Genomic DNA, 15,417 nt, shown 5'->3' on the forward strand with positions numbered 1-15,417 from the left:
AAACAAAAAAAAAAAACCAAAACAGAACATTTTAATAGGAAGCAAGTTTTCTTTTTTAAGAAAAAAATTAAGTAACTTACAGACGGGTCTTGGATACCTTTCCCCATTGTCTCCTCTTGTTCTTTGTGGGGTAAGGTGAGCCAGGCCCGAGTTTATCTGTTCCACTTTGGTTATGTGGCAGGGTTTTCATATTTCTACTTCCTGCCTATAAAGCAGTGCTCGTGACCCATGATATATGCATATGCAATTAAATGTAGACAGGTGCACAAGCATGCACTACGCCTATACACGAGCATGCCTACCCTCCCACGCACACAGCTATGCATTTGCAGCAAAACTATTCACATGGCCCACAACACTGCATACAGGTATATATATATTTGCATACATCCTTTTCTTCTGCAACAAATTCACAGGCATTCAGAACTCCTAACAGCACTGAACACAGCACAGGTTAACATTTAAACACCGCAACTGGATATTCAAACCTATGTATGCATGGATATGTTTATCTACCACCAAGAATCAAGTCTTCAAGTGACCTCAACACCAAAGAAGAAAAAGTAGCAAAGTCACCGAGAAGTTGTGATCTACCTTTGAGAACTCTTCGATATATTGCTACTACTCAGTCATCTGCATAGAAGCTCTCCGACAGATAGCCAGAGATTGCACCGGGAGACTATGTGTCTGTGATGACCTCCCATTTTTTTTTCGTCCAGTTAAATAACACTCAAACATGACAGCTGACATCGGACACATCTCAAAAACAACCCAAGCAGCCTCAATTCCAAACACCCGGCCTCTGGGTATCCCTCCCATCATGCCATAGGAAAACAATAATAAAGGCATTCTGTGGACTGTCCTTAGATCAGTGTGCATTCGTGTATATGCCAGAGTACATAGTAATAGAGAGACGGCCGAGTGCTGATTCTTTGCAACACTGTCTATTTCCAAAGGGAGAGTCGCATTAGCTTTCAAGTGTGCAATGGCATTTGCACTTTGGATTAACAAGGAAAGCAGACCTGGTTTCACCTGCTTCATGGTCTAACTTAGAAAAAGATGCTAACAAATGAACATTCTAGGGACCTTTGGAAAGAATCTCACATTTTCATGGACTCTCCCACTTTGAATCCATCAATCCCCATCCCCACCCCCAACACACACAAATGTAAGAATATTAAAACATGTGAGGTGTATTCAGAGACCAATATTTCACACCCCATCGCCCCAAACCTGTGATATGTGTACAACAGAGTCCATACACATTTCAGTCCCTTCTGTCTTTTAGGAATACGAGATCATATGTATATGAACAGTTCCGGGTCTGATCCGAGCACGTTGTCTCTGGTGTAAACCAGAGCTCCAGAGAAAGGAGGGTAGACATATTGGTTTGTTTTCTGGGGAATCAAATTGAGACAGACGATACACAGATGTGCCTGTGACAACACTTTTTACCCAAAGCCCAAGGGAGACACAGCTCCGTCGCCCGGAGTCGCCGGTCCCTTTAAGAAGACTCCGGTCTTCCCCCCAGTGGGCTCCAGCGGCGCCCGCAGCAAAAGGCAAACTTGCCTGGCTCATTGTGGGGGGGGGGGGGGGGACACGCCGCTGCTGGGTGGGAGCTGAGAGCGCGCCAGAGTGCGCTGCGGGCTTCTTTCCCCTTCCCCTTTCCTTAACCCTTGCGGGAGCGGAGGAACAGGGCGGTGCTGCAGCACCGACGAGCCGGGGCGCTGACTGCCGTGGGCTCCGGAAACTTTGCGCCGAGCGTGGGATTGACTAGGCAGAGCCGAGCCGGCTAGCTGGCCTGGGAAGGGACGGGGGAAGGGAGGCGGGAGGGAGGTCCGACCCTTCTGCACCCCAGGTCTCTAGCCCGGGGCGCTGGAAAGGCGGGGGTGCTACGGCCGCTGCGGCGGGGGGAGCTGTCCCTTCAGCACCATGGACCTGAAGCCTGGGCGTTAGGGAGGCGGAGGCGGGGCAACAGGCGGGAGCTGTCCCTTCAGCACCATGGACCTGAAGCCTGGGCGTTAGGGAGGCGGAGGCGGGGCAACAGGCGGGAGCTGTCCCTTCAGCCCCGCGGACCTTTGCCCTCAGATGAAAGCGCCCGGCCCCCGCCCCAGGACTCTGTCTTTTCTCCAGTTTGAGCGGGGGTGTCAGGAGCAGGCGGAGAGCTTTCCTGGGAGGCTGGGGAAGCAATGAACACTCTTCTCAGCGACTCGCCTCCCAGCAGTGCTATTTTTTGCCATCCGCCCTCACCCCCAGCACACGCGCTCGCACACACACGCACGCACGCACACACACACACATAAACCTCTCTGGATTTCTTTGCCTAGAGTCTCCCGGGGCTGTGAGGAGCCAGGCGCATCTCAAACCAAGCTGGCAGCTCCAGGCTCCGGAGCCATGCCCTGCACGGACCCTCCTCTTTACCAAGCTCCTGAGGAATGAAAGGAACCCAGGGATCCTCAGAAGGCAGCAGTGATGTGGACCAACCCCCTGGAACCTGCACCCTTCCAAGGGCCATAGGCGACCCAGGGAACCGGAGAGAGCTCCAGACAGGAAATCCCAGCTTTCCCAAAGTCTCTGTGGATGGTGACAAAAGGAGACCCGAATTTTTGGAAAAGCCTGCCCTAGGTTACCCAGCTGCAGAGTGATTTTCCCCTCTGGCATTGAACCTACCGCTCCAACCCCCAGCCATCCAGAGTACCATGAAGAATTATGAGGATGTGTGACAGAGGTATCCAGATGTTGATCACCACTGTGGGAGCCTTCGCAGCGTTTAGTTTAATGACCATTGCAGTGGGCACGGACTACTGGTTATATTCCAGAGGTGTGTGCAGGACTAAATCTACAAGTGATAATGAAACCAGCAGGAAGAATGAAGAAGTAATGACCCATTCGGGGCTGTGGAGGACCTGCTGCCTAGAAGGTATTTACAAATTTCTCGCAATGGCCCTAAATAATGCAGTCTCTGATATTCTGATATTCCAGTGGGTGTTTGGGGGAGATGGAGACAGTGATGGGGAAGGAGGAATAGTTTGAATTATTGCTGAGAATGTGCAGATGTCCAGATTGTTCCGGCAAGACTAATGCTGTGTGGGATGAAGAGGTTCGGTCTTACTGATTGTTTATGGTTTAAGCTTCAGGAGATGAGATTTTGTGGTACTCTTAAGCAGCTTCTGCAGTTGAGCAAAGTCTCCAGATCCAAAATTCCTAAGCGTATTGTGAACTACTTTGATTTGTGGCTTGTGATGGGGTCTTTGGTTCTGCTTAAATTGCATTTCAGTGGGGGTTGGGGGGAGAGGGAGAGAGGAAGAGAGAGGAAGAAAGAGAGAGAGAGGGAAGGAGAGATGGAGAGAGAGACTGTGAGCTAGGCTGGCACACTCCGAGCTATTTCCTTATTTCTAACATAGTCTTATCAGTTTCTTCTGAGTTCAGTCTAAGTAGATATTTTCATGAACTTGCATTGCCAACCAGACTAACATATGTGAACCCCTACACACACACACACACACACACACACACACACACATTTTAGCAAAACTTCCTTATTAATACATGTTTCATTCACTGTTTGGGACCAAAACAAAACTGGAGGGTTAGTATTTGATATCCACCTGTCTTCTTTCTTAAATCATCTCCAAACTCAACAAATATATTTTCATGACATTTGCATAAGATTGATTCTCCAAAAATCACAGTTTCTGATTTTAAAAATTGAGAATTTGCCCTAAATTATTACGAAGACAGCAGACCAATTTTTAGAATGTCAAGCTCTTGGGTAGCCTGTCTCACTATTCAACTTGCTTTCACTACACCAGAAGTCACTCTCAGCAGCGCTGGGCAATGCCTGAATGTCAGTGGTAGTAAATGAAAAGATAGAGAAGAAAATCAAAGCTCTTGCGAGCTTATGTGCCTGAGGGAAGGCACTGGATTAGAGGGGCAGAAGGGAGTTTTCTCAGGCTTCCGAGCAATCTGTGAAGCTTGTCACACTGATGAGCAAGGAAATCTGGGTTTCCTGTATGTTGCCCTTCCCTGTTTGCCATTGGTTCTCCATGCCTGCATTCCCACTGGCTGGCTTTGTCGGGGCTTTTTGAGAACTTGCATTTATGTAAATCACTTAGGAAATCATGCTATGACATCACTTGCTAGTGTAATATTGCATCATTCTCTGGCCTTCTTCCCATGTCCTGACAGTCTGAACAACTGCTCTCCTGACTAGCACTACTATAATCGATTCTGTTTCCAACACAAATCTGCAACTGGTGGAAACCCCAGGTAGGAAAAGACTACTTTAAATGCAACAAGGATCACTGTGCTTGAAGTCAGAAGACCTGAGTAGTGCTGCAAACTATCTGTGTGACCTTGGCTAAGACATTTACCTCCTCCAACCTTCGCTAATCAATCTGGGAAAAGATTACTTTGGAATAGGTGATCACGAATTAGCACTACCCAAAGTTCTTAGTGTATCCAGTGTACCAATGGAAATTTTAGAACAATTCTTTCCCAAACATGGACAGAAATCTAATATTTGTGATCACTGGTGATCAGATGTGATGAAGTCATTTACCTTGGGGAAATTCCATAATTCTCTTTCCTCTATTGACAACAAAGAGTTGAATTACCTTTTGTAAAGCTGTGATTTGGTGGATGTCTTGATATCTACATGGTTCTAAGAATGACATAAAAAATCTGAGCCAAACAAGGTATATATGTAAACCATGTTTCAGTTATCCCTGGTTCTTCTGACTCTTGGAACAAAACCTGGGAATGTACAATTAAACACCAATTTTGGCTTCCCTTATTAGGGCCTAAAATCCCTAAATCCTTTCTCAGAATCTTTCAACTCATGGTTTCTCTCTTCTTCAACATCATGTCCTACACCCACAGTTTGTACAAAGAATTGGAACCCCACCCAGGCATTCTGTGGGCTTAGTGGGAGAAGTGAGAATTTGAATCAAGATGGAACTGGATGCATCCAAGATGTGCTCTTGGTCAGGTGAATTCTTTTGAGAAAATTTGTTGCAGTCTTCATGCAATTTGACTCAGACATATATTTTTTTTTACATTTTTTGAAGTATTAAATACAGTAACTTTAATGAGTCACAGTGAATTTTTAGCTATGTATAGACCCATGGAACCAACACTCGGCCTTGGCTGGCATCTGAGCCAAGGTTTTTTGTAGGGTATTGAATATATCAAGTGTGCAAGGAATTTCAGTAACCTCTGATTTCCGGCATGCAATGGGCAGAATCCATCCTCTGGAGTAAAGGTGTATCCCTGTCTCTCATTCAGTATCTCTTGTCTCCTAGAGTCTCAACATCCTCATTCTTCTTGTCCTTTAGTGTCAAAGAGTAACTGGAGGTCTTGCAGCTCAGTGTTCCCTGATATCAAATTAGAAGAATCAATTCATCCACACTTTTTTAAGAGCCATGAGAGAATGTGGTTCTTTTGTCCAAAAGAGAATGCTCAGGAGGGACATGACAGCTGTCTGCAAATATCTGAAGAGTTGTCATGTAGGAAAGAGATTTGAAATGTTCTGTGTGGCCTCCAGGGGGTAGAAGTAAGATCTAGAAGAAAATAGGCTTTACCTCAATATGAATAACCATGCAATGTGGAGTAGAGAGCTTTAAGAGGTATGGGTTCTCTATCACCAACGATATTCAAAAATAAGGAAACTACATCAGTGTTTCCAAACTTGGGTAGTCATCAGAATCACATAGGGAGCATTAAGAAAAAAAAAAAGATTATTAGGCCTCACAACTAGAGTCTCTGCTTCCACAGGTCTGTGGTGAATCTGAATTTTCTGAAACTCCTCCAAGCAATTCTGATGTTAAAGCCAACATGTATTGAGTATTTACAATGGGCCTGGCAACATTGCATGTGCTAAGAAGGATCACATCGCTCAAAGGAGAGAAGGGATGTTTCCAGTTTTCATTTCTATAACTCACCAGAATGTCATTTATATTTAGTACTTACTCTGTGCTAGCTCTGTTCTGACAATTTTGAAAAATTAACTTTTTCCTCTTCAGAGGAGCTCATTGATGGAGGTATTATTATTATTGTCCTGGTTTTATAGGTGAGGAAACTGAGGCCTGGAGAGAGTACAAGACCTGCCTGAGGTCACATACCTAAAGCCAGCAGGCACTCCTTCACCTAAGCCATGTTGCTTCTCAGAGCATTTGCTAAAGCACATTAATTCACGCTCCAGTGGATAGGTTGCTACTGGTACAAACATTAGCTTGTGAGAATGCCCAGACACAGGGTTTTTCCATTCAGAAGCCTCAGGTCCCAGAACACTCAGCATGCCTGTGCCTCATCTGCAGGGGTGCAGGAGACATCAGACAGGCACAGACTTGGAGATGGCAAAGGACACGTTTTGAATGAAGAAACAATCGACCTATGTAGAGACACCCACATTCAGAAAGCCTGACTCATTATCTGTATCTGGAAAGCACGCGAGGCATTCACAAAGTAGGGCCCCAACTTGCTGCGTGTTTTCAATGACAGCATGTGGATTTGAATGAGAACATTGTTTGGTGTATGATTTCCCCCATGAAGAAGACCCCTTGGAGCCCTAGACTCAAGCAAAGTGATGTATTTAGAGAATGCAAAGACCCCAGTGGCCTGGTAGCAAGGGACCCTGAGCTCTTGTCGCATTTTTGTCACTACCAGTTACAGGAATTGTGCATGTTCTTTTCCTCCGTTGGGCCTCAGTTTACCCAGTTCTGAAATGAAAGCTTCAGATAGGGTTAGGGAGTGAACAAATCCCAGTGTCCATGTGGACGAGGCAGGTAATGTAACAGTTGCCAAGCATCTCACTGTCCTCTTAACTTGGTTCTATAGGGGGAAAGCCACTGCACTTGAGAGGGTATATGGTAACTGAAACATGGTCTCTGTGTGGGGGGCGACAGAGAATGGTGGGGACTGAGGCAAACTGGAGAACACAAGCCCCAATCTAAGGGACAATTACTATATGACTTGAGTTGATTCTTACCCTGGAGAAATGTGTCCCAAAATTTATCCCAATATTCCAGATATTTAAAAACCACGTGTAAAATCTCTTAAGTTTTAAAATGTGGCCAACAAAATTAACTTTTTAAAATTGCACTGCCTGCCAGCCCAAACTTTTCTCGTCATTGAATTTGACCCATAGGCTGCCAGTTTAAAGGCCCTTTTAATCCAAATTTCTGTTATTTCCCTATTTCATTCCTGAATTGTTGTCCATTAGTCAATAATCACTTTTTCAGTTCATTTTTTTAAAAAATGCTGACTAAGGGAATAAAGCCCACTTAGCTTTTAGGACAAGGAACTAAAAATTATGGAAAAGAGTTTCCATAAACTGCTATTTCTTCTACAGATGGGCCTGGATGACATCAAACATCTGGCTGAAAACCTGAAAAAAAAGATTTAGCCAGTCATTAGAAGTTCCCCCATATTTCCAAATCTCCAGATGGTTGACTTTTTCAGCCAGATGGGGTTGCAGCTTTATTTATGTGTTCAGAAGCCTTCGGGGAAGCTGCAAAGATGTGATTAAGGACAGGGATAAGAGAAGGACATAACCGTGGTTGAGTATTTCCTATGTGCCAAGCCCTGTGCTGAGTGCTCTCATATATGGTAACTCATACAGTTTTCATATTTCCTATCTCCCTCCAGTAGAAGAGAAGGACGGGGATCCTTGTCTGTTGGGAGCACCGCTCTACCTCTACAGCTTAGCAACAGTACTGAGTAGTCACTTCCGCTCCTCTGCTCTTACATCTGATGCCGCACCTTCCCTTAGATGGGGGTGCAGAATGCTCTGACCTACTCTTGACCTTGTCCCTGTTCCTTTCCCTGCATGGTTCCTCTTTGCTTCTAAAGCCCAAGAGGTAAATAGAGGAGAGGAGTGGACTGGAGTCTTAAGCAGAATGTGGGTGAGTGACTATGCCTGTGTTTGTGGGACCAGTCAGGATTGGGGAGGTGGCAGAGGTTGAGGTGCGAGCATGATAACATTCAACCAGAACATGTCTGTATAGCCATATTGCTTGCTAAAATGTTGAAATACTTGCCTACTTCTTGGTAAACAGCATCTGGCCCAAGTCCCCCATCAACCCTCCCCCTCCCACCACCACTATAGCTACCCTAGCTTCTTCTGGAACCTCCCAGACATCTATGAGATCTGTCCAGTAAAGGGTTAAGACCTGGCCCAACAGAGGCCATCGTGATCCCGACCCCGTGCTATGGAAACATCCATTCTGACTGGCTGGTCTCACGTCCTACCTGTGATTAAAAATTCTGAATCTTATTCCTACTTTCGTCATTGGTCGAAAAGACCTACTCCTCTTCTTTCTACCTCAAACCCAGCCAGCTACCTTCGGACTCCAAGATTCTACCCATCTTAAGAAGTAGATGATTTGAAAATAATTCTGTTCACTTCATCACTTGAAATTTTATTTTCTGAATTGGAAAAAAAGGCAAGGGATCTGCATTCCAAGGTTGGGTAACTACTGTGGGCTATTAACGTGGTGACTAGTGTGGGTTACTAGTGTGCATCGAGAAAAAATAAGAGAAGAAAAGAAACCCACAAAAAAAACCCACACACACAAAAAAAAAAAACACAAGAAAGACTGTGCCCTTCGAATGTTTTCTTGGAGCAGTGTCTAACAATCCTATCAGAGGGGTCATCTGATTCTTTAGAGAAATGTAATTTTGTTTGGCTTAGTTTTATTATAGATGAAGGACCAGTGGTATAGTTAGATGCTTACTTGTAGAAAATTTGGAAAGATGCACATGAATTTGCTCATTAGAGGTGCAAATGATTTCTGTTCATCAGAAGAGATAAGCTCAAATGTAGATTTATTGCCCTCCCTTGAGGACATGAATCAGTTTTACATCTAACTTGACAATCTTACTTCAGAATTTTTTTTCCCTGAAAAATATATATAACATCCTCCTTTGAACTAGCTTTGTCATTCTGCTAGTTCTCTCATTGATGAGTTGAATTAAACTTGACATGAGCTCTTTGTATATTTTAGGAAAATGATGTTTCTAACTATTTAAAAATTATACTCTGACATGTGGAAGCACCCCCAGCGAAACCAATGTTTCTGAAAGACTCCCACAAGACTCCAAAGTTGTTTTGTGTTTTCCTCCATCCACATGACCCTGCCAGAGCCCACTTTTTCATTGTAGGAGCAAATGGGTCTTTAATCATTTGGGCACTGTTCTCTGACCACAGAGACTATGGGATAACAGCAGGGGTTTTGAAGTCAGGTAAACCTGGGTTCTTACCTGGATCCTGGTGTTTATTGGTTGCAATGCCTGGGAAATTGCTTCACCTCTGAGCTTGAGTTTCCTTGCCTGTAAAATGAAGACACACAGTAGCAAGCTCTAGCAACTGTTTCTATTTCTGTCCTTCTTGTCATACCTCTAAATAATACATTGACCAGTAGTCCACTGACATCCTTTTTAAACAACAACCATTTGCAAAGACAAATGATAAGCTAGCTTTCTTATGCCACCTCCCTTTCTCCCAAAACTTGTGGTTCCTCAGCGAGTTGCCTGTGGCTCCAAGAAGAATCATTCACAACGATTGAGGGTGCCTGCTAAAAAAAGAGAGGCTGGCATCACATTCCTGGGTTGGAGCCTGTTCCTCTGGCTGCTTCAATAAGGAGGCTGAGAGACGGAATAGCAATGGGGCTGCCTTTGTGGAATTGTGGGGGGGGGGAGTTCTACAGGTTGTGTGGATCTGGTAGTGAAGGGCTAAGCTTGAGCCATTTGGGCAGTATCCCACCCAAGAGAGAAGCCCATTAGGCAAGAAGACCCCAGTCAGAGCTATACAACATCATGACGATGTTGCCCTGCACAGGGCTGCTGGGTCTAGGCGTGAAGCAGGGACTGAGAGTGAGCCCCCACCCCATTCCCCAAACCATGCACCTTGGCCCAGAGCTGAGTCCATCCAAAGGAAGGAGGACCTTTAAAAAATGTTCACAAGGTACTGTATAGTTCAACTGCAGGTCCCCCAACATGGTGCCATGAGTTACCAGTGATGGGGGTACCAGAGGGGGATGGAAGATACTGGCTCAGACTCCAATATCCCATATGGGGGAGGGAAGTTGATGTAGGAAGGCCCCCTAGGGTTCTCCAATCACCAATGCATGTGCCTCCAAAAGTCAGTCAACATGTCGACCCCTGTCACGCAGAGAGCCCTGACGATCAGTGTTGGCTGGGGAAGTGGTAACAACATTTTACAGTAAAGGTTTGCAGACTCACCGAGCTAAGTGAAGTGACATTTTGGCCATTTCTTTTTCCTTCCTGTTCCCTGCCACAACACACCAAAGGCGCTAGAACCAAAAAAAGGGATGGGTAGAGATAGCGTATTGCAATCTGGAAGTTTTAACAGGCAAAAGTGAGTGGAAAGTTATGACCTCCGCCCAAAATGTCATTAAGGAAATGAGGGGTTGGATATAACACAGCTGAAAGCTAAAAATAAAACATATTCCACTAATTTGAGATTCTTCAATAAACAGGGTATATGTCATCATGTTTTGTCTCTAAAATTCTAAAGTTGGAAACCCAGTGGTGTGTATCTACTGTGATCTATAATTGTATCTCAGGGGTTGGCCAACTATAACCCTTGGGCCAAATTCAGCCCATGGACAATTTTTGTACAACCCACAGGCTAAGAATATTTTGCATTTTTAAGTAGTTGGAAAAAATGTAATAATATCCAATAGTATTTCATGACACATAAAAATGATGAGAAATCCACATTTTAGCATCTATACTTCTGCCTGTTGCCAATAAAAATTCTATGGAAATTTGTTTTCTCTCTTGTTATATATGTATAACATATAGTATCCTCAGTTTTGCTGCTTGGCCTGCAAAGCCTAAAATATTTACTGTCTGGCCCTTTACAGAAGAAGTAAAGTTTGCCAACTCCTGTTATATCTCAGTGGAGAGGCATGGAGGAATCTATAATAACGTTTTATTTCTAGAAGTACCCTTTGTTTTCCTGAGAATATTGGTTGTTGGGGGGCAGTGGTGGGGTTTTTTTGTACTATTTGTCTGTATCGCAGACTCTTCATCTGAGCAGGTGTTCTGTGAGCCCTCTTCTCTTTCCTGCAGAACTTGCACTTAGTTAGCTCCTTGCCCAGTTAGTACTATTTTAATTCTTCCTGAGACATGGAGAGGTTGAAAGAAAGTCAGTGGGATCCCTCCCTTGGAAAGGGCTCCTGGAAAATGCAGCCCCTGCTCCGGTACACAGGGACTGACATCTGTCCGGGCTGACCAGAGGGAAAAACTTTGGGAACCGGTGTTCTGATGGTAATGAAAAGAACAGGACACCAGAGAGAGGGTGAAGGTAGACTCGATCAGACATGGTCACCGAGTGAGGGTGAAGAAATTGACGTCCACCAAAAAAGAGGCAATTGCTATTGGAAGTCAGATAGAAATCCCCCTCCATTTGCTCTGCGGATAAGGTTCAGCAAGCTCATGAAAACATAAGACAAATATTCTGGAAATGGGTGCTTTTATGGAGACAGATTCATCCTCCAAAAATGTTAAGAAACACTAAAGTAGAGCCTAGGGCAAAGGTAAAAGCTGGCATGACCTGAGGATCTCCCAAACCGAGATGGGAATTGAAGACGTAGAAGTACACAAGGTGTGCCAGAGGAGACCCAGTGGGTATGAGGAGGGAAAGTGACAAAACCCTAAGGAGCATTAACACTTGAGGGGCAGGAAGCAGAGGAGCTGGTGAAAATTGGAAAGAAAAGCAGAGATGAAGAAGAAGTGATCAAGATTTGACTCACATTTTAAGGGTCTGCAGAGGCTTGCTCTAAAAGGATGGAGAACGGTTAAGGCGAGACTAGCAGCTCTCCGGCCCACGAGGTTTGCATGAGAGGACCCATGTCCCGGGCATACCTGCCCTTCCTCCTGGAATCAGTAAACAGGATCCATAGGGATCCTGGGGGCTACATCCAAGGAAGCTGCAGAAGGAGAGGCTGGGCCCTGAGAACCCCAGAAAGACGTGCCAAGGAAATAATAAATAGCTAACACTTAATGAACACCTTCTGTGTGCCAGGCTGTGATTACTAGGGCAGACCAAGCATTTAATTCTGGACTAACCCCTGAGCATTGATTGATTGGTTGATTGATTGATTGATTGATTGACTTAACAGACACATACTGTACCTGCCACTGTTCTAAGTGAGCACTTGGCAAATATCATTTGATATTTAAATTACGTCTTCAGGAGGTAGACACTGCTATACTCCCTGCTTTACAAATAGGAGAACGGAGACCCAGAGAGCACACGGTTGATAACAGAGCTGGGATTCCAACCCTCCCCTGTGCTGTCTTTCGTGACTGTACTCCAGGCTTTTGGATAAGCACCTCGTGTAAACAGATGCGGCTCATAATAGCCCTGCATACTGCTCACTATAGACCTGTTCCACCCACAAGGAGACTTGAAGCTCATAGAAGTGAGGTAGCTTGTGCTAGATCGCCCGCTAGTGTGCTCCCCAAAAGCTTCACCCTCACTACCACACTGCAGTGCCTTTGCTGAAGGACCGGGCTGGTGGGCGGGTCTCCTCCAACCTGCTCACTCCTTTTTATTTTTTGGGTTTTTTAAAATAAGATTTTACTTATCTGAGCGAGTGAGTAAGAGAGAGAGAGCAAGCATGAGCTGAAGAGGAGGAGAGAGAAAGGGAGAAGCAGACTCCCTGCTGAGCGAGGAGCCCGATGGTGCTTGATCCCAGAACTCCAGGATCATGACCTGAGCAGAGGGCAGACAACCGACTGAGCCACCCAGGTGTCCCTCCAGCCTGCTCACTCCTATGTCAAGAAGGGTTAGGCGTCAGTCACTGGCTCTGAGCCAACCAGAACATTTGTGTAAAATAATTACCCCAGCCTTTCCCAATTGTTATTACAAATCCAGCAAGGTCAGGGAAAAGAAACGGTAAAGCTAACAAGATTTAGATATTGTAGCAATGGGCTGCTGAGAAACGCCCCCTCTGGAGATCAAATGTAAATTTTCTTTAAATGGCAACACCAATCATTTGGAAGTGAGAAGAGCTGAGTTTCTTAAGGAGTTTCTGATTCAATGCAAGTGGGCAGAGCATTGGAGATTTTTGCATCTTCTACACTGGATTTGGGTGTCTGCAAACTTGGGGATGCCATTAGGTTCATGGCTGTCCCACTTCCCAAGCGGTAAACTTGGACACGTCATTTGTTTTACTTCTTCAAGCTTTTGACTCTGTGTCAGGCAGGAATCAAGTTCTGGTTTAAGGATCTGCAGCCAGATTTTCGTGCGGCACTCAAAGAGCGAAAATCATCTTGGAAGAACACGGACACCCATTAGACATGCCATAGACCAATGCACCAGGCCTGGTTCTTAATGACCTTGGGCTTGGAGAGGCCAGAAGTGGGCAACTAAGATGAGGTTGAGGTGAGGCAAGCAAAGCCTGACACCCTATACCTACCTTTCAACCTGCGTGTTTTAAGAAATATTATCCACGATCTTTTTGCTGCCCAAATACACTACCAACCTTATTTTGCTGAACTGGCACATAGTAGAGGCTCAATAAGTATGCAGTGAATTTGTTCCTTGAGAGTAGGCAATCCAATAACCTTGAGCTTCTCCTAGGGAACCCATGCTAATCACTACCAATCACTCTTCTGGTCTTAAGTACTTATAAACCACTTTTAAAATAATGTGCCCTATAATTGCCATCTTAATAATTGGTAATTCAGTAGCCTGTATTTGGAGGAAGTCTGGCTTCATGGTCTTGAAAATCTCTACATCATTTGTCCGTCCCTTCTTTTCCATTTTTTTTCCTCAACGATTACGCAGAGTCGTCCAATAATCCGGGTACAAAGCTGGGTAAAGACAAAAGTAAATACATGTTGTGTGGACATATTGTGGGCAAACCCAGCAGATACTGTTTCCATTCCTCGTGTTTCAGAGTCTATCTATACTTGGTTACCTGCGTGTTTGGGAAATCGAATCTCCACCACTCTGTATTCTGTAGCATATGCTATTCAGCGTCACGCAAAGCTGCTTTGGAACACAATAATGCCTACCTGTGAAAATGCTTCCAAAAATCACAGGTAACTGTTGAAGCATCTTCTACCATTTCAACTATCACAAAATCCTACTGTCACCTGTGGAAATTCGTTTTGGCATGCAGCAGTTCGTACAGATGCATTATTTACAACAAATCGCTGTGACCCTTTGCAAATTGCAGGACGACAGAACCAATTAGCTGTTTATCAGCTTAAGGTGCCTGAAAATATACCCTACCGAGTAAGCCCTGGTTTTTCAAAATATTACTTTTCACCAAAGACAAATCTGGCTTGTGATCAAAATGCTCTAAGTGTTTAGACAAAAATCAAAAGATCAAATCAAGAGGCAATGATGTTAATCTGAGTCAGAGGTCTACTGCACAGCATAGTAATGGCCTTCCTCTGCTTTTTCACTCTGTGCTGAGTGATGGCTTAGCTCCTGAGCACAGGGGAGATGACAGGGTTAGGTTCCAAGAGATAATAAGGTCTGAACCAAGGAAAATTCAGTCTGGACCACCCCCGAAGATGATTTTCCAGTTATAGTTCCTGGGTCTGGGCTGCAGTGCCATCCCTTTGGCTTAGGTAATGGACAGTCCTTGCCAAACCGTCCAAAAGCTCGAAGGTTCACTGGACTGGGAAAGGGAAAGAGATTGTAAATAGGGTGATCGAGGTAGGCTTCCGTGAGAAGGTGACATTTAATCCTGGGTATAAAGGAGATGAGGAACCAAGCCAGGTGGCTATCAGATGGAAAGAGCATTCCAGATGGGAAAAAGCAGCAAGTGCAAAGGCCCAGGGGTAGGACATGGATGGAGTATTCAAGGAGCAAGGGAGTCACTGCAGCTGAAGAGGGTGATGAGCTCAGAGGAGGGAGTATATCAGTTGAGGGGTCTAGACCCCAGATTGTGGAAGACCTTGAAGGATGTTGTAAGAACTCTGACTTTGACTCTGAGTGAACTAGAAGGCTTTGGAGGTTTTGAGCTGAAGACTGACACGTTCTTGAGTTCGTCACGTCCAGGTCTTTTCAATGGAGTTCTTTGCTGCTTGATGGAAGGAACACTTTGTCCTGTGACTTCCTTTGCTTTTCTCAGGCAAGAACTTCAGCTCTAGTCTTTAAAGTTTTTGCCTCATCTTGCCCTGTTGCTTCTCAAAGACTGGGCACAGTGGAACAACATCCATTCACCATCATCTTCCTTCTTCCCCTGAAAGCAAGTCCCTGTCTCTTATTGTTTTCAGTATTGTATTTCTTACTGTGGGGAAATGGGGGGATAATAGTGTTGTGGAAGTTTCTCATGTTTATCAAATCTTGCAAAGTTCTTTGACTCATCCTTCCCAATGGGCAGCCCCTCCTAACTCAGATTCTCACCCTCCTCCAGCTCAGGCCAA

The 15,417-nt window shown here is 44.9% G+C and overlaps 1 protein-coding gene across 1 annotated transcript in view; it reads left to right on the forward strand.

The window, feature by feature from the left end:
• The first annotated feature begins 1,599 nt into the window (after positions 1-1,599).
• Positions 1,600-15,417, forward strand: part of CACNG3 (calcium voltage-gated channel auxiliary subunit gamma 3) — an 82,398-nt gene continuing 68,580 nt past the window's right edge. Inside the window, 1 exon segment of the mRNA XM_004778338.3 lies at positions 1,600-2,920. Coding sequence (XP_004778395.2) covers positions 2,710-2,920 — 211 coding nt within the window. The 5' untranslated portion in view covers positions 1,600-2,709.

The sequence above is a fragment of the Mustela putorius genome, unplaced genomic scaffold, assembly GCF_011764305.1.
Source record: "Mustela putorius furo isolate JIRA1106 unplaced genomic scaffold, ASM1176430v1.1 tig00004041_pilon_pilon_pilon, whole genome shotgun sequence".
Lineage (NCBI taxonomy): Eukaryota > Metazoa > Chordata > Mammalia > Carnivora > Mustelidae > Mustela > Mustela putorius.